The sequence below is a fragment of the Myiozetetes cayanensis genome, unplaced genomic scaffold (assembly GCF_022539395.1).
Source record: "Myiozetetes cayanensis isolate MyiCay16 unplaced genomic scaffold, myiCay2020 scf1, whole genome shotgun sequence".
Taxonomy (NCBI): Eukaryota; Metazoa; Chordata; class Aves; order Passeriformes; family Tyrannidae; genus Myiozetetes; species Myiozetetes cayanensis.
Window position 1 is genome coordinate 44,806,400 of NW_026086604.1, and position 22,240 is coordinate 44,828,639.

At 40.7% G+C, this 22,240-nt stretch overlaps 1 protein-coding gene across 3 annotated transcripts in view; it reads left to right on the forward strand.

Moving 5' to 3' along the window:
* Positions 1–6,052: 6,052 nt before the first annotated feature.
* Positions 6,053–22,240, forward strand: part of SS18 (SS18 subunit of BAF chromatin remodeling complex) — a 45,349-nt gene continuing 29,161 nt past the window's right edge. The window contains exons 1-3 of one of the 3 annotated variants that reach the window (XM_050323617.1): positions 6,053–6,224; positions 9,678–9,754; positions 11,040–11,124. In XM_050323617.1, the coding sequence (XP_050179574.1) occupies positions 6,156–6,224; positions 9,678–9,754; positions 11,040–11,124 (231 nt within the window). In that variant the 5' untranslated portion in view covers positions 6,053–6,155. The remainder of the gene's footprint in view (positions 6,225–9,677; positions 9,755–11,039; positions 11,125–22,240) is intronic. The other 2 variants (XM_050323441.1, XM_050323526.1) reach the window with 2 other exon arrangements.

Sequence of the window (22,240 nt, forward strand, 5' to 3'; positions counted from 1 at the left end):
TTCCTTCTCCTCCTTTTTGCTCTGACTTGAAAAGAAACACCCATGCATAGATGCAAGGGGTAACACAGCATAGATGCATGGATGAACATAAGCAAGGGGCTCCTGACAAAACCCAAACATAAAAATGAAGTGTACCACAGGTGGAAGGAAGGACAGGGGATCTGGTGGAATACAGAGACACTGAGAATGCAGAGAGGGGATATTTTACTAATCTCAACCTTAGTTAAGGCTTTAGACAGTATCTCTCATAAGAGTCTCACAGGCAAACGGATGAAATACAGACTAAATAAGTGTACACTGAGGTGTACTGAGAATTAGCTGAACTGCCAGTCTTACAGGGTTGTGGCCAGCAGTGTGGAGTCCAGCTGGGGGCCAGTCAACAGTCGATACTGGGGCCAATAGTGTTTAACTTCTTCGTTAGTGACCTGGATGACAGCAAAGATTTGGACCCTCAGAAAGTTTGCAGATGTTCCAAGAGTGGGAGGAGATGTTGCCTACACCAAATGGTGTGTGTCTTTCAGAGGATCTCAACAGGTTGAAGAAATAGGCAGACATGAGCCTCATGAAGTTAAACAAAGGGAAGAGCAAGCAAAGTCCTGTACCTGGGGAGTTACAACTCCATTCACCAGCTCACGTTGGGGAATGACTGCTCAAAGCAGCTTTGCAAAAAGTACCTGGGAATCTTGCTGGACAAGGTGAATGCGAGCCACCAATGTTCCCTTGCCGCAAGGGCCAAGAGCATCCTGGACAGCACTGAAAAGAACACTACCAGCAGAATGAGCGGGGTCTTCTTCACTTCATGACATCAGGCTCTCTGAAAGGAAATTGCACTTGACATAATTTGTACTTTCTATATTCCCTCAGGAAGTTGTTGATTGGAATTGTGAGAGGGCGGTAGTACTGCCCTGTAGTAGTTCAGCTGTCTCCTCTGTCCTTCATGGGTATGAGTCTTTAGAAGGCTGGAAATGATGCAGATGATACACAAGTGAGAGTCCTCAGAACAACAGCGTGCCTCTGTACTGCAAATGTGTTGCCTTCTAACAGATCTGAAAGTTCAGTGATCATCAAGATCACTGCTACTTTTTCCTCAGCACAGCTTGGCACCCCCTTCTCATGTTTGTCTTTTCTGCTTTGCTTTCAGCATTCAAAAAACGAGGAAGTTAGTGAACTGTAGCCCTTTGCTTCTGTGTCCTAAAATAAAATATTAACCTCTAAGAATACTTGAAGAATTTTCAGCACTAAGGAGGCTTAGATTGGATGTTCTGCTATTTTTTATTTATAGCGTAAGTTCCAAATAGCTGGAGATTCCCTTTTGAAGAATAAAATCAGGACATGGAAAGATTTTCTCACTGCAGATGTTGCTCTTACTTCCATTACTGTAAACTGCTGAACACACTCTGAGCTTCTTTACACTAAATATTTATACTTGCAGACTCAAACAACAGGTAGTAGAATAAAAATTTAGCATCCAAATTATTTTTTCTGGGTTTGTTAGTGCCCCTCTGGAATATGGCAAAGCCACCAATACCCTTCTGGTGTGCAGTGCTGTTTGGTACTTCATTTTACACTACAACACACAGGTTTGCATTTCAGGTGCTACTTTTTATTAATACACCATACAATAGCCAGTGCAGAATAGAAACAACAAAACTGGGGGAAAAAAAACAGACAAGAAGCTGGCAGAATAAATTCAAGACAAATTTATCCTGCTAGTATGATCCCTTTTAGGAAGCAAAAAGCACCATTTACCTGAAACCCCACTCTGATACCGCTGCATATTTTAATAGCAAATTACTGTTTTTTAAACAAACAGAATTGGAACATCAGCCATTTACACAGGCAGACCTTCAGGTGCAAGCTTCATTTTGCAACAAGATGAATTAACACGGAGACTGGGCACGTAGGAAATCCCAGAAAAGTTATGAGATCACTAAGTTCAGTTGGTGAAGAAACACTACACCAAAAATAGCATTTTTTCCTTTTGTTATCTTCCTTTTTCATCTACCAAAAGACACTTCTTCCTTGGGATCTGTTCTAACTATTACCTGATGCTATTGCTGATGCTACAAAACACATGCATAAACACACCCTTTTTAATTTCAAGACGAAAAAGTTGTTCTACCCTGAAAAGGAGGCTCAAATTCACTGTCATCCTATTAGCAGTAGATTCTGAGCTATCACACTTACCACAATAAAGAAAGTGGGTGGGGTTTAGTCATTTGAAGTGAATGCACCAAATGAGGTGCTGTCACCAAAAGAACTGTTAAAAGCTTTGTCTAAGAAACGCCTGACTCTCGGGAATCATTCCTAACTTTGTCATACAGAGACCTTTAGACAAGGAGGTTTTTAAGCAGGTGGCACTACCACAAAATTCTTCGCTCTCCTCTTTCCTGTGTATATAGCTTCATAAATACTAAGTTTGAAATTTTTAAATTGTAAATGTACTTTTGAAAACGTTGATGAATCAGCATTCTGTATTTTCCTGCTTGTGAATGGGAATGTCAGTGACTTTATGGAAACTCAGATAATAAAAGTGGCAAAAACAATTTGTTACCAAGAAATACGAGCTGGAAAACATGGGGAAAAAAATCTTTCAGAAAAGGACTGATCCTCCTCTGTCCGCATTCTTCTCTCTCCAAAAATATGACATATTCAAATGCACATCAACAACAACAAAAAAAAGACTACACTGTCAAAAGTTGGAATAAGAGTTGGAAGAAAGGTCTGACTGAAACATTTTTGCATTTGAAACTCTTGATGGTGGTCGAGATTTATGCATCTAAATTACAATTAAATAATGTTAAGGTTGTGAGTAACTCACAAGAGTGAAGAAATGTGCAATTAATGGGAAAATATACCATATGTCCTTTGATATCTAGGCATATTGCAGTGCATTAAGGAAGTCATAAAAGAGACACCCTGTTGTGGTTATGTGTTCCGAGACATGTGGCACATTTCCATTGTAGCTATCTATTTCCCTGTTTGTATGCATCTGTGCCATTATTTAAATGTTGATTTTGAATGTGAATTTCCCTTTGCACGGTAAAAAAAACAGAGCTGCAGACTCCTTTTTTTTTCAGTGTTTCTTTAGATCTGTTGCAATTTAGGAATGTGGAGGTCCAAAATGTTACCCATATGAATGAAAAAATACCACAAATGGGAATAAATCGATTTAACTTAATCCTCAGACACAATTAAGGCAAAGAAGATGGTTTTAGTTACTATGAATGAATGATCTTATATCTTCCCTCTAAAAACTAACACACTTAAATTCCAAGTGCTGTTCTCCTGTATTTTGCATGGAAATAGGAATTTACTAAAAAATTTCATGTATTTAATTTGGAATGTTTGGGAAAATACAATGGAAAACCACTACTTTCAAAGCTCCTGAACTGTGGCATCCCACAAACCTATTTTTTTAATCTCTACTCAAAACAAACCTGAAGATGTGGAAGAACAGAATGGAACATTCAGATCCTAAAAGCAGTATTTATGTGGCTGGCATGTAACCCTCATTGTCCCAAACACTGTGACCACCAAGATACCCCAGTGCACAGTATTTTATTCACAGTGCTTGGGTAATCAGTGAGGGTACATCTAGATATCATGCTTGTGGAAACAGAAAAACATTTTGTGGCATTCCCAGGATTCAGTGTACTTCAGGGGAACATGTTTACTCTCCACTTGTTGGGGATGCCTGTAGCTTTGGGACACCTTCAGACACTTCACCAGTTCTCCAGGGCCAAGTATATATTTCTGCCCAAAAAATAAGTCCTCAGAATTCTGTCAGCAATGGGCTAGGAGACGGTACCTTCTGATTACGCACTGATCTGGCCACGGCCATCATGCATTCTTCATTCCTGGGATTCTGCTGTTTGTAGTAACTAGAAAAGTATCCTTTTGAATAGAGAGATATTAGAACACTTACCCTATGAATTCACTCCAAGATCATACAAAAATAACCATGAATCACCATGAAGCATATCAACTTTAGAAAAAAACAAGTTTCCTCAACCCTTTTTTCTATTTTCGTTTTCCTACAAGTATTATAGTGATGATGATAAAATGTGTGTGGAAGACAGAAGAAACGGACCAAAATAGCCCCAAAAAATGTATTGAGATACCATGGTGATGAGTGAAGTGGTCAGAAGCACAATCAACCTAATGGACATGCTGGCATTGCTCCTCCTTAGCATGACCTACAGTGTAAGGATTGGGCCAGAGACGTTTTCTGGAGAGAAAAGCAAGCCAGATTAGCATCACATCAACTCAGGGTCCCATATAATCTGAAGAGACAGGGCAGAAGAAATGCCATTCTGGTAACAGAGAGCATAAGGCCCAGGCAGTGGGCCCTTGGAGAGCATGATGCTGTAGGAATGCAAGAACAGCTTGGAGCCAACAGCCTGGGAACGGGTTGTCAAGGGAAAAAAAGCAGGGGGTGATGGGCAGCTGCAGTACACCCTCTGAGAGCAGAGCCAGGAAGAGTAATCTTCATGGGGCTGGGGAAAGGAGCCAGCCTAGGAACAGTCTGAGGAGAGAGCATGCCAGTTGGGAAGCAGCTGTACAGCCACGGGGTGGCCATGGATGCCACTGACAAATGTGTGCTGTAACCCAAAGGGCTGGCTAGGGCTGGAGGGAAGAGCCAGGGCTTTCAGCCAGCAACAGCTGAGGAACAGAGCAAGCAGTGCAACGAGTAAGGACCAAGATGCACGTTTTGTGTTGTGGTGTCCTGTCACCGAGTAGTGAGTGTCCTGTCAGCCACATGAGCAGGGATCAGTCTGCAAAAGGCAGAAAATTCCATACCCACAGCCTACAGTGTGGCACTGGAATGCACACAGGCTAAGCACGGCATGTGCTCGGGAAAAAGAAAAGGTTTAGTTGGGGGTCTTTCAACGTCCCTGTACTCACTACCCTATGAAACTCCACATTCTTCTAAAGAATTGTCTTAGACTTTGCAAAACTTGCTCATGAGGCTCGTTGGCAAAAACCGAGATTCCCTCCAGTGGCTGCACTGAAACAAACCAAGGCTGATATCAGCACTTCCAGCGTCTGCCATTTATATTCAGAATTGCGGCAGGAGCTGCTTTTTCTTGGTCCGTTTTGCTCCCACTCCCTGCGGACACACAGCTCGGCAGGGAAAGCAGCTCCAGGTCAGCGAGGCGGGGACGCAGAGCAGCTGCTCCCGCCAACTTATCACAGAGCTGTTGGGATTGGAAGGGACCTCTGGAGATCATCCAGTCCAACCCCCTGCCAAGGCGGGGTCACCGAGAGCAGGTGACGCAGGAACGCGTCCAGGTGCGTTTGGAATGTCTCCAGAGAGGGAGACTCCATGACCTCCCCGGGCAGCCTGTTCCAGTGCTCTGCCACCCTCAACGTAAAGAAGTTCCTCCTGGTGTTGAGATGGAACTTCTCGTGTTTTACTTTAGGGCCATTGCTCCCCATCCTGTCGCTGGGCACACCCAACGAAAAGAGTTTGGCACCATCCTCTCGCTCCGCACATGGCGGGAGTGTCACAGCGGCAGCAACAGCTCCACCGGCGCTTCCTGACCGGCGGTCCCGTCACGGAGGGGCCGACCCAGCCGAGTGCAGAGCGCTCCGCCCGCTCCCGCTCCTGTCCGGCTGCCCGGGTGCAACCAACGGCGGCGCTGGGCGGAGGGGGGAGGAGAGAGCGCCGCCCGGCACAGCCCGAGCGCGTCCCCTGCAACGTGCGCACCACGGCGCTCGCACCCCCCCCGCCGCCAGCCGTACCACTTCCCTGCCTGCCCGGCTCTCAGGCGCGTCGGGCAGGATCGTACCAACGCGGCCGAGGGAAAGGGGGTAGACAAGAGGGCGCGTGACAAGGGGTGTGGGGGGGTCACGTTCGAAACGGCGCAGCGCCGGCTCTTGGTCCCGTTGTTTTGGCCGGGCCCGTGCGGGGCGGCCGCAGTCTCATCGGAGCTCCCCGTCGCCGGCGGGAAAAGCGGGGAGGAGCCGCCGGTCCTCCTTAACGCCTTCCCCCGGCGGGACGGGGTTGGGCCGTCCCGCCAGGCGCGCGCGCCCCCGCCCCCCCGCGCGCCGCGTTCTTCCCGGATCGGCGGCGCCGCTGGATCCGCGGGTCGCGCGCGCGGGCAGGCGGGAGTGGGGGCGGGAGCGGAGCCTCCCGGCACCCGCCAGACATGTCGGTGGCGTTCGCGGCCCCGAGGCAGCGGGGCAAGGGCGAGATCACGCCGGCCGCCATCCAGAAGGTGAGGAGGGCGAGGGGAGGCGGCCCGACCCGGCCCGGCCCGGGCGGCCCCGGGGGCCGCAGCTGCCGCTTCCTGCCGCGCGGGGAACGGGGCGGCGGCGCCCGGAGCGCCGAGGCCCCGGCGGGGGAAGGGAGGGGGCTGAACCGGGCCGAGCTCGCTGTGCCCGGGAGTCGGGCCCAGCGGGGCACTTGTTGAGGGGTCTCCGCGCCGGGGGAAGCGCCGGGCGGGGGCGGGCGATGTCCCTGAGTCCCCCACCCCGTCTTTCTTCCTCCTCCTCGGCTGCCCCGATCGACCCCGTGGGCCTGAATTAACCCGAAAGAACTCGGCCTGGACGCGGAGGAGTCGAGTAAGCCCCTTCTGGCGAGGGGGGGCCTGACGGTGGGACCGCAGCCGCGCTGTTCCGGACCCTTTGCCTGACTTCGGGCTCTGCGGGGCAAGCGGCGGCTCCAGCTCCCAAACTTGGCCGGCCAAGTTAGTGCTCCCTCCCCCTGAACCTGAGGTGTGATTAAAGAAGAACATCGCTGCCGGAGCCAATGACAGCGGCTCCGGACGACTCCATTTAAGCTTCTGTGGGAGGGAGCAAGTTAACTCGTTAAAGCGCCCAGAGAAGAGCACGTACAGGATTTGTAAGAACCCACAATGTTTTCTATCAGCAGAGATAAAGGAGTATGTTCAAGCTGACTAGGAGGTGGGTGGTATTTAAAAACTTTGCTAAAGACTCGCACCGTCGTTGGTGTATATAGCCATGAATCAAACACATCTCAGATTGCTACAAGCTCCTTGTGTAGTAGGAGCCTTTTGGGTAAATACAGCTAATCTCTGATTTAATAAAGAACTAGAGCGCCAAAAAAGTAGGTGTTTCAGGGATATGGACCTCAAAGAAGACCCCAGAATTATAGTGGAGTTCTCCATGAGAAGTCGGTGCTTGAGAATTGTGGATGAAAAATATATACCCACTGGGTGGCTTGGAGGGAGTCTGTGGAGATTTCAGGTCGCTGAGGTGCACAGAGAGAAAGAACATAGACAAGTTTTTCTTGTGCTGTAGTCAAACCACTAATTTGATGGTGGTGTGCTGGCAAAATCCTAGTGTAGTTAAAGCTGAAGAATCTTTGTAATGTACATAAGCTGTCAGAAGCCCTGGAGGTACCTTCATCCACCTGGAAACTAAATTCTCTTTTAATGGTAGGTGTTTATAACTGTTTCAATTTTCTATCAGCAAAGGCTCAATTAGACTTGTATAAAACAGTTGTCTGCAGCCCCATCTAGGATACAGTTATACTCCTTGTTCCCTTTCCTCTTGGCCCTGGTATTCCTTCCCCCCTCCCAGCCTTTCTTCCCCAAGAGGTCCAGCTTACATGGCTGCAGTGAAGGACGCAACCATCAGACTGGCAGTCTCAAGGTCTGCCTGTCTGCTAAGCCTCTCCTGTGCAAGACGTTCTGAGAGCCTTGATTCAAGGCTTCCTTTGCAAGTGCTCTATTAAACTTTGATATCAAAGGTATTATTTACTTTTTCCTTTTTTTTTTTTTTTTTTTTTGTGGTGAAAGTGGCCACTGTGTTTATTACAAAAGTTGAAGTTAGTATGTGTGTCATGTGGCTGTGTAGCAGTGGGTTTGTGATCCTCTTTGGGGAGTGCAGTGGCAGCTTTGCCTAGTTTCTGAGGCTCACACAGTAACTGAAAATACTGCAGTCATGTCTGTGTTTAGTGCTTAATGACTGTGTTTTCAGGAGCTTCAGGCAAAATAATTGATCCCAGGCTCATTCTAGTCCGTTCTGGTGGACTCCTGGTTAGTGTTTAAGAAACCTTGGCTGGCTGGCTCATTCTTATGGATAGAAGGCCTTAGTGGACTGGGTAAGGTTTCCGACTCCATACACTTTTCATAGGAGAGGTGGATTATTTGGGGGAAAAAGAAAAGTCAATACTTACTTCTTTCTTTTTTTTTCTCCTCTCTGTAGAATTTTTGTAGGTTGGATTCCTGAGGAAGTGAAGATCATGTAATGGTGTTGTGCTTTCCTTGTAAAAGCGTGAACCTAGTCATGGCTAGTTTCAACCGTGTTTGGAAGGAGAGAGTATTAGAGGTGGTTAAGATTCTATTAGTTTTGTGAAATTCAGCAGCTGGGTAAAGGGGTCTAAACTAGCTTTCCAGTAAAAGAAAGCAAGGGAATAAATTGGTGCAAAATTTCCCATTTGGCAGTAAATTTTCTGTTTTGTTCAGTTGACTTGTGTAACTTGGCTTGTAGATCAGATTAGCTGTGGTTCTGCTGAGTCTTGTCTGATCAGAGTGTGAGATGGGGGTTAAAAAGACAAGAGTGTGGGGATCTGCAGCTCTAGGAAACCAGGCTGGGTTTTTATCTCGTTTATGTGACTTTGTGAACTTTCTGTAGAAAACTGTGAGATTGGCAATTTCCCATGATTTTTAGAACTACTTTTTTTTTTGGTCAGAAAACTAATTCATATGTGTTCATTTTTGTGGACACTTCTGAAGCATAACAGAACTATTGTGGCTGTTTGTCCTGATTCTGGCCAGGACAGGGTTAATATTTGCAGTAACCAGGAGGGGCATGGCTGAGACCCCGAGGCTATTCTGTACCACCTTACATCAGGGATCTGGGAAGGGGTCCCTTCCATGAATAGTCTGGTGGGGTCAGGTATTTTCAGGAGTCCTGTGTGTTGAGCACTCACATATGAATTGTTCACCACTCTTGTACACTGTGTTATTAATGTTGTTGCTGTTACTGTTTGTTTTCTTCTTTCATTGCTGTTTCCGGTAAATTGTTCTTGTGTGATCTTTACCTGTTGTGCCTCCAGTTCTCTTCTCCAGCCACCAAAGGGGTTGAGGGGGGGAAGTGAGCAAGAGGCGTGTGGATTGGAGTGGTTCAGTGGGAACACTAAATTGGGGAATACCATTCTTCAACCACAACACCATTAAACCAAATATCTATAAAATGCAGTTTGGTTAGAGATTCTTCATGTAAATGTGGCCTAGCTTTCCAGCACATTTCCTTGAAACAAATCTGACTGGTCAGCTCACTTCTCATCAATAACAATTTCAATGCCTTTTGTTACCAAATTTATAAATAGTTGTGGGCTTTCGAAGGAGAAGAGAAACTTGGGATGTAAACTTCTAAGCAAGTTTCTTGTTAGCAATCAAATGAAGGAATGCAGAAAACTTCTAAAATTTCTGAGAACTTGATGCAGAACAGGCAAGTATTTGAACAGGATGCTTCACAAATGTAGCTATGGTAGTGCTATGAAACCATTAATACTAATCAGAGGGGAAAAATGGGAGCAAAAGAGTGTTCTATAAATAACTGGTGAAGTAGAACTTTCTGGATTACTACTTTTTTTGTTGTTGTTTTTAAAAACAGAAGAGGAGCAAGACTCAAAACTTATTTTCAGTGTCTTTCCGCAAAGAACGTGAAACTTACTCCAAACTTCTTCTTTATTGTTTCAGATGTTGGATGAAAATAACCATCTTATTCAGTGTATAATGGACTATCAGAACAAAGGAAAGACTTCTGAATGCTCTCAGTAAGACCTTAATCAATACCTTCTGTGGACTGGGTGAATTTTCATCTAGATCACCGTTATAGATTTGTTTAGCTCACCTTGTAGGAGAACTGTGCTCTGAAGAACAGATAAGTTGTGCTACAGATAAAATTTATGTGGGGTTTTTTATTTGCTGTATGGATATCACTTCTGTCACTGAAATGTTACAACTTGCCTATTGCAAGTTGGTGTCATGATGACAACGCTCATAAAAATTGGGACTGTATAACAAAGACCTTTCCCCTCTGTATCATAATAACACTTTGGGAAAGAGGTGGCTTTCTTTTCAAACATTTCAAAATCATATAGGAAAATGGACCTTTCTTCTTCATGATGGCATGTTTGAAAACTGCCTGCTTTTCACTTGCCCAAGAACAAATAGGTTTGTCGTAAATGTTTGGCTTGCCAAAATATCCCTCGTGGACTTGCTGTCTAGTGAGAACTGTAGAAGGAGTGAATTGTTAAGGAATGTTATATTCTCATTACTCTTTTCTGGCACGAGATGATCATGACACCCATGTAATCAAGTATGAAGTCATGGGACAGACAGAGCAGCGCAGTATAGCTCAAGTCCTTTGCCAAGAGAACCCAGTAGTCTGGGAATAGGAGGGAGATCATAACTAATAGGTATTTTTGAGTTTAAGGGAATACTTTTGTTCTAACACAGTTAGTGTATTAAGCTGTTTGCAAGCCTGTAGTTATGTGCTTGTGTCTCTGTTCCTGCTTTCAATGTTATTTTTGTGACTGGACTAGATGTTGAGACGCAGGACTGTGGTTCTGTTGCAGGAAAATCATTCCATAGCAAACTTCCAAAGCTTAGGGTCCTGATGAATTGTGTGCACTGGTCTTGGTCACGATTCACATAAATCTACATATCTTGTATATTGGGACATAATAGCTCTCTTTCTCTAGTGTTTGTGATGAAAAGTACACCTAAGAGGCACAAACACAAGAAAGAGCCCTGTGTCTTCTGGTAATTTAGTTTAGGGCAGGAAGTGAAATAGGTGAGAACAGTGTCACCCAGCTTTAGATTTTTACACAGCAAGCCAGAAGTAGAGAATATACAGGCACATTTGGGGGAGACGTTGGGAAAGATTGGACAGTAGGTAAGTGTGAGGGGAAAAAGCTTAAGATTCCTAATAACGGTGCTCTTGTAAGTCTCTTGAATCTTGATTTACACAGGTAGCTTTTTTGACATGTGTAAAGTAAATGCTGATGTTACTGTATGTGTGAATTAAGATCTGTTTTGCTTTGTTTATTTTGATAGATACCAGCAGATGCTGCATACAAACTTGGTTTACCTAGCCACTATAGCTGACTCCAACCAGAACATGCAGTCTCTTCTACCAGCAGTAAGTACAAAATAGTGTAAAAGTAGGGAATAGATTTCATTTGGATTCCTGGAGGAAAAAAAACAAAACAAAACAACCAAACAGGTGTTTGAGGTAATGACCAAACACTTCACCTCTGATTTACTGTATAGTGAACACATGATGCAGTGTGTCTTCATGCTGTATTTGGAGTAATCTTGGTGCTTAGGTCTTGCTTGAAACCTGACTTGTTTAACTGGAGACTGTTTATTGTGGATCATATGTGCAGTGCACAGATTATCTGGCCTCCCTCATGGATAGATTTTTTTTTTCCCCCCACCCTCAGCTGAGAACTGTAGTGGTATGGCACTTAGTCAACAACTACAGCAGTACACTGCTGTAGTGATGGGTAGGGATGGTGGTTTTTTTATAATTTATTTTTATTTTTCACTGGAATATCATCCATGCTCTTGCCTCAGTGGAATAATGCTGGTTAAATTTTTGTCTGCTTTTGTATACTGTAGTCAAGTCTCAAATTCTTTGCCTCTCTCCTGTTTTGGAAAACAACCCTTTTTAGGGTGGGTAACGATAACATGAAAAAAATAAGGGCTCGCAGGCTTAACTTGAGACACTGCATTGCTTTACATTTTTTGGATATTACTTGCTATCTTTTTAATCTAAATTTTCTGTGTCTGTATTCCTGAACTCTGTATTTTATAAGATCCTTGAAATTTTTCCCATGTTCCATTGTTTATGGAGCAGTAAGGAAAGAAACGGCAAACATTAAAATAGCTTTCTATCTGTTTGCTTTCTGTGTTAATCGGAAAGCTTGGGGAGTTCATTGTGAGTAACACAAGGAAGTTCTTTGTTTTTTGGTAATAAGACTTTTCTTGAATTAATATAGTCTTGATTCATTTCTGTAATATGAAGCTAAAAAGAATGTCTGTAAAACAGTCATTCCTAGATACTGGTTTTCACCAACTGAAATTGAATTACTTTTTCTTTGGTCTCTGGAGAAGTGTTCTCCAATCATTGCTACTAGCAAAGCATCCTTTCAAGTTGGTACCTAGAGGACTATAGAAACAGTGCTTCATTATGTCCAACCTGTTGTGCCTGTAGAGGCTTCTCTTTTTATAAATCCATGCTTGTAGCTGAGGGGGAGGGAGAGAAACCTTTAAGAGGGCTGTGTGTGTTCCTCAACTAATATGTTTTTTTGAGGCTTAATTCATATCCTGGTTCTGATGACAGCTGGAAATGAATTTGACCTTATCCTAGTCCCTGGCGAACAACCCTGCTGTTGAAGTTGAATGTGATGACATTCTCTTCTTAAAAGAAAATGAAGATAGGGCTGGGAAAGGTTTTTGCAGATCTAGACTGAAGTGCATTTCTGATTTTGAATGGAAGGAATATTCTACACTACAGAGAAGAACAGCATAGTGTTTGGTGGAGGGAGAGGGAGTCCCCTTTGGACAGCTGAGGAGGAGAATAAAAAAAGGAACTTCTTTGTTTTTCTTACAAACTAAAATACAAAATGAAATTTTGATCTTGGGTGTTACCTAAACGTAGACACTGACCTACCAAGTAAAAGATATCCCTGAAATGTGGTAGCATCATCAGATAAGATTACTTTTGTTGGGATTTATAGAAGAATATTCTTTAAATTCTTTGTCTTCCCAGTAAATTTTAGTTAGAAGAATTTGGGAATATGTCAGCTACTGCTTTCTGCAATGCAGGATAAACTACTTCAGACTCTTGTCCTCTATTGGTTTTCCATTTAAGAGCTGATGAGGCTCAAGTCGTCTTTAAAGTTCTCTATCAGCTGTTGGGCAGTTTACTACATTCAAGGGTTGTGGGTAGCAGCAGTTAAATATGGAGAAAGATACTCTGTGTGTAGACATCTACTATTTTTGATACTAAATACGTCAATTATCATACTTCTAATGCAGTAACTTTCCACATAACTTAGGAGGGCTTGAGTCTGGATAGCTTCTGAAGGTGGGTTCTATCTCATCTATTCATCTCCGGAAGATTGTTCTCCTAGTAAACTGTATTTTCTTTTTTTGTTTAAATTTTATCTTGTTGCTGTTTTAATCAGCTAAATAAATTCTCAAGAAATTTCTCAACTCAAAGTATTTTGTAGAAAGTAATAGTTGTGTAGTAAAGAGAGGTTGAAAAGAGAATACTGCTGTTAAGATAGCATTCACATTGAAGAAAAAGGATGCATGACCAGGTTCAGTGAAGTTTTTAATACAAGCTAAAATTATTCTCACCTGATAATAACTTCATTGTATTCTCTGACAATATTCCTTAGACTTAATACATAAAGCATTGCTGGGAAAATTGTTGGGAAAATGTTCATGGTCAGCTACTGTGTCTCTGTCCTTGCCCTTCAGAATGCAGTGTTCTAATGAAATCTGGCATCCTTTCTGAAACTCTGGTGTTGCTTCTAGAGAACAAGGAGTGCAGTGAGCCAGCAGTGTTGTGCAGAGAAATGTTTCTGTAAAGGGGACCTGGAAGTGAGGGAAACGTGAGGCAGGTGAAGGAAGCACTGCAGGGTCTGGGTGAAGGGAACTAGAAAAACTGTGAAACTCCAGTGTCATAACAAAGCTCCTGTTGTCTTCGTATGCATGCTAGAGTATTAAATGATGACTTTTGGGTTTAGAGACCTTCTTTCACATTAAAAGACAAAAAGAGTGTGAGGTTATTCTGGAGTCAGCCAGTCGTTCCTCAGCTGTGTGAACAGCGGCATTATTAAGGGGAGGGCTGTTTTGGAATGTCTTCCCATCTGGATAAGAGCACTGACTAAGTCCACCTGTGAAGTTGATACAACTTTATGTTTTACCTCTCTTAGAGGTGTGGCAGGTGTTTCTTTCTTGGATAGCAGTTAGAAGTCTCTTTACCACCACCTTATCAGATGAGCCAGCTTACCAAAAAGGGGCTTGTAAGGTGAGGAACACAACGCTGTTGAAGTCTTGTGATATTTCATTAGTGCTGCTTTTGAGGGAGGCTATAACAAGGTATTGGTGTCCTTGAACTGTAGAGAGCAAAGGTGCAATTAAAGTGGTAGTGAAGTATTGTGTGCTTGTGTTCCTAAACACATGAAATCTCCAACTGCAGAACAGGCATCTTATCCTCTGTTTTATTTTTTGTTTGGTTTTGTTTTTGACAGTGTTTTAGTGGCCTTAAAAAGGAGTTGCAAACTATTGAATAAAAAAACTTCAGCTTTTGTACTTGGACGTTTTCTCTCCCTTATGTCTTAATTTTACCAAATATTTATAAGGAAACAACTCATGATCATCAATTTATTTGGTATGTAAAGGGGAACTTTCCATTTTATAATGGGTAGATATTGAGGTCTGCAGGAACCATTTGATTGGATTTTTTGATTATTTGATTTGGTTTCATTATTTGGGGATTTTTTTAAACACAGAAATTTTTTCCCCAGTGTTTTTCTTTCATAATACATCTTGCCTTCTGTCAGAATGCAGACCATGAGTTTTCAATGTGTATTTCAAGAAGGTGCTGAAAATAAATGATTATTACTCACTTGCGTAAATACCAGTTTTCTTTTATGTTGAAAGTGCCAGTTTCTTCCAGTAGCAAGCTAAAGGTTCCAAGAAAACTTGTTGTGTCCAAGCTGTAGAAAAATCTGGACATCACATTAAATTGTTTTTCTAAATTTCACAATGCTGGAAAGATTATTAATAAACTAATAAAGTGATTTTTTTTCTTGCTTGAGATATTTATTTCAAAACTAAACCTTTTTGTAGGACTTGTGATATCCCTTATTGTGTGCTGTTTCCGAACTTGTCACACAGATTAGAGTGGAGTCTTTGCCACTTTAGTTACAAAATACTTCTATATAAAATGGTAATTGCTTTTTATAAACACCCAACATCAACAGGCACTGAAATGCTGTTTATTTCCAAAACAACTGCTGCAAGAGATAGAACCAGTAAACATAATTACTAGCACTTGATGAAAACTTGCCTTCAACTTATTGGAAGACTTCTTTAATTTATTTTGTATGTGGGTGGCAATTGTCTCTTTTTTTCCTAAGTTGTGGAGTTCTGCAGGCTAAATAGGAATTTTTGACGTAAGCATGGTTTCACTCAAACAGTGGAAAGTCTCATATGATCTTAAACACACTTTATTTTTCAAATGGTTAGTGTTTAATCTATAGTTTTAATAAACCTATGATGTTTCTAGAAAAAAATTGGAGTCTTAGGAACTGAACAGTGCACTGTGCTTTTTTGGTAGCCTTTATCTGAACATAAAAGTTGTCTAAAATATATGTTAATTGAATTATCTTGATACTGTTTTTCTTGAAAAAAGCAAGATGGGATCCAGAAAATAAAAACATGGATCAGTTTTAATAGCTTAAAATAAAATTCTGAAATAAAATACTTGTTACTGATGATGAGAGGAATCGTAAATTTATGAGATTCTTGTTCAGTTACGTACTAAGTGCCTGAGAAAGTCTGATATCTGTGGTAATGTTATGGTTTAACCCCAGCTGGCAACTACGTACCTCCCTCACCCCACACACCTTCCCTCTCCTCATACTGGGATGGGCAGGAGAATCAGAAGAAAAGCTAAAACCTATGGGTTGAGATAAGAACAGTTTAATAATTTAAATAAAATACTATAATAGTTATTACAGAGTATGCTGAGTTGGAAGGGATCCACAAGGATTGTCAAGTCCAACCCTTAGCCCTTACACAGGACCACCCCAAGAGTCACACCATGTGCCTGAGAGTAATCATCCAAACACCTTGTGAACTCTGTCAGGCTTGGTGCTGTGACCACTTGCCGGGGGAGCCTGGTCCAGTGCCCAACCACCCTCTGAGTGAAGAAGCTTTTTCTAATATCCAACCTAAATTGCCCCGACACAACTTTAGGCCATTTGCTTGGGTCCTGTCACTCATCACCACAGAGTGATGTAACTGTAATTAAACTGAGATAGCTTTTGCTAAGACCAGTGCCGAGACTGAGTATTATGTTCTGTGGTTTGGAAAATCCCTTTTGCCAGTTCGAGTCTGCTGTCCTGGCTGTGCTCCCTCCTGGCTTCTTGCACACCTGCTCCCTGACAGGGCATGGGAAACTGAAAAGTCCTTGACTTAAGAGTAAGCGCTGCTTAGCAACAACTAAAACATTAGTGTATTATCAAGGTTATTCTCCTACTGAATCCAAAACACAGCCCTTAGCTGTTAGCCCTTCCAGCTATTAGGAAGAAAATCAACTCTATCCCGTGGGAAACCAGGATAGGTAGTATAGCAAAAAGTAAGTTTGTGGTGTGTGCTTTCTTGTTCATCATAGCTGGCATCAATCTTTAAACCTCTGGATTAATTCAGTGTGTATTTAATGCTAGTGTATTGATTAAATTAATTTTAAAGCAGATACACAGAGCAGTATGGTGCATAACTCTACACTGGCCTTTTAGAACACAAGTCCATGCCCAATTCAAGATCAAGTATTTGTAAACTGACTTAATAGAGAACAGAGCAAAAGGAAGGTCAAATGTTTCCTGTCAAGAGGCAAGGGAGCTATTAGTCAGAACTGGAGCTTGGATTTTGAAAAATAGTTGCTCTGATTAAATGTTTGTTAAATAATTTTTAAAAAATCATAATAATTTCTCAAGACTTTTTAAAAGGAAATATATTAGGTAATAGTTTTCTTGGGAAAGGGAGGAAAGATGTAGTGATCATACCTACCATATCATGTGACTACAGTCCAAGGAGTTTTCCTGGTGCTCTTCAAACAAGGGACAAGTAGAGCCACTATGATTTGATGGGTAAAAAAAATTAAGCTTCACACTCCTGTCCTGTTATTAGAACCTCAAGCCAGTGCAAATCCATAATTGATAAAAACTAATTTATTTGTGCTTGCATCCTCTGTGAAAAACTTAATTTCTTAAATTATTCCTTCCTCCAACTCTTCAAGCTCTTACATTTTTATTTGCAATGTTGGTTTTGCATAACAAAAAAGATGTCCTTTGTTTTGTGAGCAAGAAGCACATGGGGTAAGCATCTTCTGGAAATAGTCTCCAGCTCCCAGTTAGTTAAGGCTTTGTCAACAATGAGTGGGAAATGTGGGGCATGGAGATTCATGTTGTATTACTACAATACTCTTAAGAAGTCAACATTACCACCGTGTTAGTGATCTCAGAGACTCAACACTTGAACAAAATGGTAAATAAGACTTTTCTTGAAGTTGTACAGTATTCCAGGTCTGTTAGAGATGAGCTTTAATTTCTTGTTGCTGTCCATAGCCTAGGTCTTAGGTATGACTGTAGTAACCAGTTATAAAAGCAATGCATTATGATCTAGCAGTTTCAGTGCTTGCAGAGAGGTCCAGTGTGTCTGTATCACTTAATTGTCTTTGCTTTAAGGCCGGTGTGTGGTTAGCTCTATCCATTTGCTTTCTTTGACGCTTTGCATGCTATTTGACTTCTGACCTCTCAGTGGACACACACTTTGTCTGCATGTTCATTGTATGTAAAGATGTGGTTATAAGATATTAACCAAAAGAGAACTAGTTTTATAAATAGGGACACAGATTTTTGTTTATTTTGGGTAGAGCGTGAAATGAAACACATCCATTGCTTATACCATCAAACTGAAAACCTACTAATGGGAAGGAAATCCTGTAGAATTGTCAGTAGTGCAAGTTTTTGAGAAGACTTAAAAGCAAAACAACCAAATTTACTATGATTTAAGTTTTGTAGGCTGTTTCTTCCCTAGTTTTTTTTTGTTGAATCTCTAAGAATAATAGTCCTTGTGTCGATATAAATCTTTTGGGGCTAGTAATGTCATCCTGTTTTAGCAAAAGAGAATTGTGTGTGTTGTGTTTTGAAAAGAATTACCAGGTTGTGGATCCTCAGTTGATCCACATATTCCATAGTCTCATAACAAAAATTCCTTTTCCAGGTTGTTTGTTTTGGTCCAGAGAGGCTTTTAAATGTTGGAAAGAAGGTTGGTGGCTGTTTACCAAGATTTCATTTTGATGGCAATGGTTATGCTGGTATCACCAGAGCTGTGCTCTCATCAGCTGCAGTTCTGCTGTGTGATGTTTTAAAGTTGTTGTATGATGAAAAATCTGCAGTCAAAATTAATTAGGTGTAAAGGGCAATATTTTCATTCTGGATTACTTCAGACTAACTTCAGGACTGTGTAAGTGGCTGGGTTGGCACAACTGAGTGGATATTGGAAATTGAGAGCTGCTGGAAGGAGCTTCTTCAACTCCACTTAAAAAAGAAATAAATGAAATCAGAATATGGGAATTTAAGTTGTTGGTATGTTAGGTGAATTCAGAGACCACTAGCTACCACTTTAAATCAGAGGGTTGTTTAAGTTCTCTAAGCTGCTTTGCATGTATTGCTAATGAGGTGTGTCCACACGGGGAGCTAGTGCACTGTACACAAAAAAACTACTTCTGTTGCCTCCAAACTTCTGTGGCTCATTTCAAAATCAGTAAAAATAGCTAGCAGTTTGACATAGGAGCATACTCTGAAGTGTAGTTCTTTCATACTTGAAGATGTGATTTACCTCTCTGTGGTACAGTATGTGCACAGTGAATACCAGTTTGAACCGTAGGCAGTTTGCTGGGAGCTGTACCAGGCAGCCTGGTACCCAGGTGCTGAGTCCTCCAGCCTCTGTGGTTTTGCTGTTTCCCCAGTGCCATGCTTTAAGGCTTCTGCAGGATTCTTTCCGCGATTCTTTCTGCTTTAATTGAGTTTATGTAGGACCTTTCAGCTAGCAGAGAGGTGGATTTTTTTCTCTTAGGTTTACAAAACCTGTAAATATTAGACCAGGTAATAATCCATCTTAAAAGCGAAAGAGGCAAGAGGCTGTGGAACACAAAGCTCCTGCTTTTGGGGGCAGATATGAACTGCACATTATTGGGGAATTATAGAACACCTCTGAAGTTCTCTAGTTTTAAAAACTCAGTGTGCCCCAAGCTAATATCCACAATTAATTCATTCATAGTCACTTATAATAAACCTTTCTGAATTCATACTGGATTGTTTAATTTCTGATTTAAGTAATTTCTAGTTATATCAAGAGTTACAAATTTTTTGTGATTATTTTTAAATTATCAGAATAACTATTGCAATGAGGTCATCAGATATTTTAGAGTTAAATTTTCTGTTTGTTAAAATGTTGTTTAAGAGTATTGGTATGGTGAAATATTTTTACAGAGTGATATATGCAATTTGAAGCAATTAAAAATTCCAATTTCCTCTTCAAACAGAGTGTTTAAGTTTTACATTATGCACTATTTTAAAATTTTGTTCAAATCTAAAGTCAGAATGTCTCTGATTTTTTAAGATACGGATGTGTAAATCAAGATGTATAAACTGGATGTCATTTAGATTTCCATACTGCTAGTGTCACACCTTGTGCTCCAACAGTGAGAGTGCAAACTACATTTGTATTTAACTTTACTGTTTAGATATGTTTGTTAATGCTTTTCCTGTAGAAATCCTTTCTATCCCTAAATATTACACTTGCTGAGAATTGATACATGTTCTTTATTTTTTTCTTTTAAGACGTTTAGTTCTAGAATACCCTGTAAGTTGTAGAAGAAGAGTCATAACCCAATTAAATAAATTCCTACTCTTTCAGTTCTCAAAAATGTATTCCTTTATGGTCTTACTTTGCAGTCTGACACCTCAGTAAGTATACTCTGCAGGTGCCATCACCACCTATCAACAGAGAACTGCTCTCTGAGACCAGGACAGGTCCTGTTATATTAGCAGTGTGATACGCGCAGGGCAGAGTACCCCTGGGAGGTGCTCTGCATTTTACTTTGCAGAAAATGGTGTTTGAGAATTGAAGACAAAAATGATTGATTAAGTCCTCTTTTTTTAAGGCTTCTCTTGGAAAGATTAGAAAGCTTTTATGTTTGTATTCCATGTAGCTTTTAAGTGTTATTCGGAGAGGATTTCATGAAAATTGTATTTTTGATAGCGTAGTTTAAATATCTATTGCTAGTTGTATTGATTGGCTATATTGCGTTTTAATGTGCGTAACAGTGGTTCTTGGTTTTTTACATTTTATTGATGACTGAGTTAGTATTCCACCTCAGTTTCTATAGCAGTAGAAGTTCCATAAACAAATCCTTGAAAATTCCAGGTGTACAATTCCACCGTGGCAGATTTTATTGTAACTGTCTTTCATTTGATCTAATTTATTATTTAAAAGAAAAAAACTCTAAAAAAATGCAGTGTGGCTGTTGTTTTAAGTGCATGCTTTCAAATAACTTTTGGATTTAGTATGATTTTGTTTGCTGAAAGTTGTCTGTTAAAATCTTGTCTATTTTTTCTTTTCTCTTGTTTTTCTTGTCTCTTTTTTTTGGTTGCAGCTGTTGGGTCAGTTTCAGTCTTTTTCCAGTTCTGATTTGCAGGATTGGACTAAATAGCTTATAATTATTGTTTTTCATGCTCTGATAAATTTTAAATGCTCATAGCAGCTATGAATGTAATCTGTGTGTTTGGGGAAATGAGCCAAAAATTAGTGTTCAGCAAGTGAAGCTATGTCTAACATCTTCTAATTCTTTAATTTACTTTTTACCGATAGGAAAATATTTAACATTTTCCGCTTCATAATTGGAATAAAATCGTCAGCGATTTTAATTTTCATTCCTTTTTGTCATGCATCCAGCAGGAGGGAAGTAGCCTTTCCTTTGGTTCTGTTAACTTTATTACGTTTGTATTCCATTTCACCCTTCCTAACTAGACTTAATGGGTAGGGTTCATGTTGAGTAGCTTTCCTTTCACAATGGGTGGGTTGTTTCTTTGGAGTGCTGTGTGATCCTTTTGTATTTTAAAAGGATCTTCACCATGTGTAGTGCATGTTACTGGGAATAGTCCATTTCCTTCTGTAAAGAGCAAAAAAAGTTAAATAACCCAGGCTATGCGGTTGGGGTCTTTGCTTAATTATTGTTGTGGGGTATTTTAATTAAGTCTGATTTTAAAGAATTTTATCACCTGGAAAAGCCTGGATCAACTCCAATAGAAATAGGGAAGTTGCCATTTTAAAACAATTTTTTTCTTGTTTTCTTCTGTCTGCGTCCAGTAGAAAAATACTCTGGAGGATTTTCACTGGGGAATAATTATATCTGCAGGAGACATTTCATTTTAATTACTATCAGGTAGTGATTGGTTTATGATCTGACATGAAAGCTTGTAATACACTTTTAAAATATCCTCTGTAATATTCTGTATAACTGTTTCTATTGCATATATGTATGTTTAATTATCTCTGAACCTTATTTAAACTTTATTCTGGTGTCTTGTGCTGATTAATTCCTCAGGTTTATATAATTTATGTGGTGCCTTGTATATTTAATGTTATTCCTCCGTTTACTGACTCTTCTCCTGAGGTTTTTTTTGTTGTTAAACCATAAATTGAAGGATCTACTTTTTATATGTATCATACATTGTTATATTTCTGTCATATCCTCTTACTTAAATTCCTTTTTATATTTAAAAAAAAACCCCATCCTTTTTGACTAGTTTCAGGTGATAACATTCAAAATTTTTAATCACTATTACCTGTCTTTAGAATCCTTCTGTTTTTACAGTACCTTTTGGTGATTGCTTTCCGCAAATTGAACGTGTATCACGATCACAAATACCTTGGCCTTTTTTTCTTTCATATTGTACGTCACGTTTGATATATCAAGTACTGACGATAATCAGAAAGTGACCATGAGTATTATGAATAGTTTTTATGGGTTTTGGAGTTTTCTCTTTGGGTTTTTTTGGAGGCTTTTTAAAATTTTTTTTTCCCCCACCAAACTGTCTCGGTTGTGGTCATTTATTTTTTCTCTGGGTTAATGGCAATAGGAGTTTCCTCTTTCTGAAGAAAGAATGGCTCACAGTTCAGTGTATTTGCCATATATTTATCCCTGTTGAATTTTACTTGACACCTTCTGTTCAGTAATGGTGCAGTATCTTCAGATGTTGACATTTACTAAGAAATATTTTCAGGAGACCTCTATATGTTCCTTTATTCTTTCAACTTCTGTGGGCAGTTTTTGAGCACTGCAAGTATGTACTCCTGAGCAACATATTTCTCCAAAAGGCTTTGTCCAAAAACTTGTATTAAGAAGATTTTGTTAAATATGCATCTAGGTGGTTTAATTTATATTT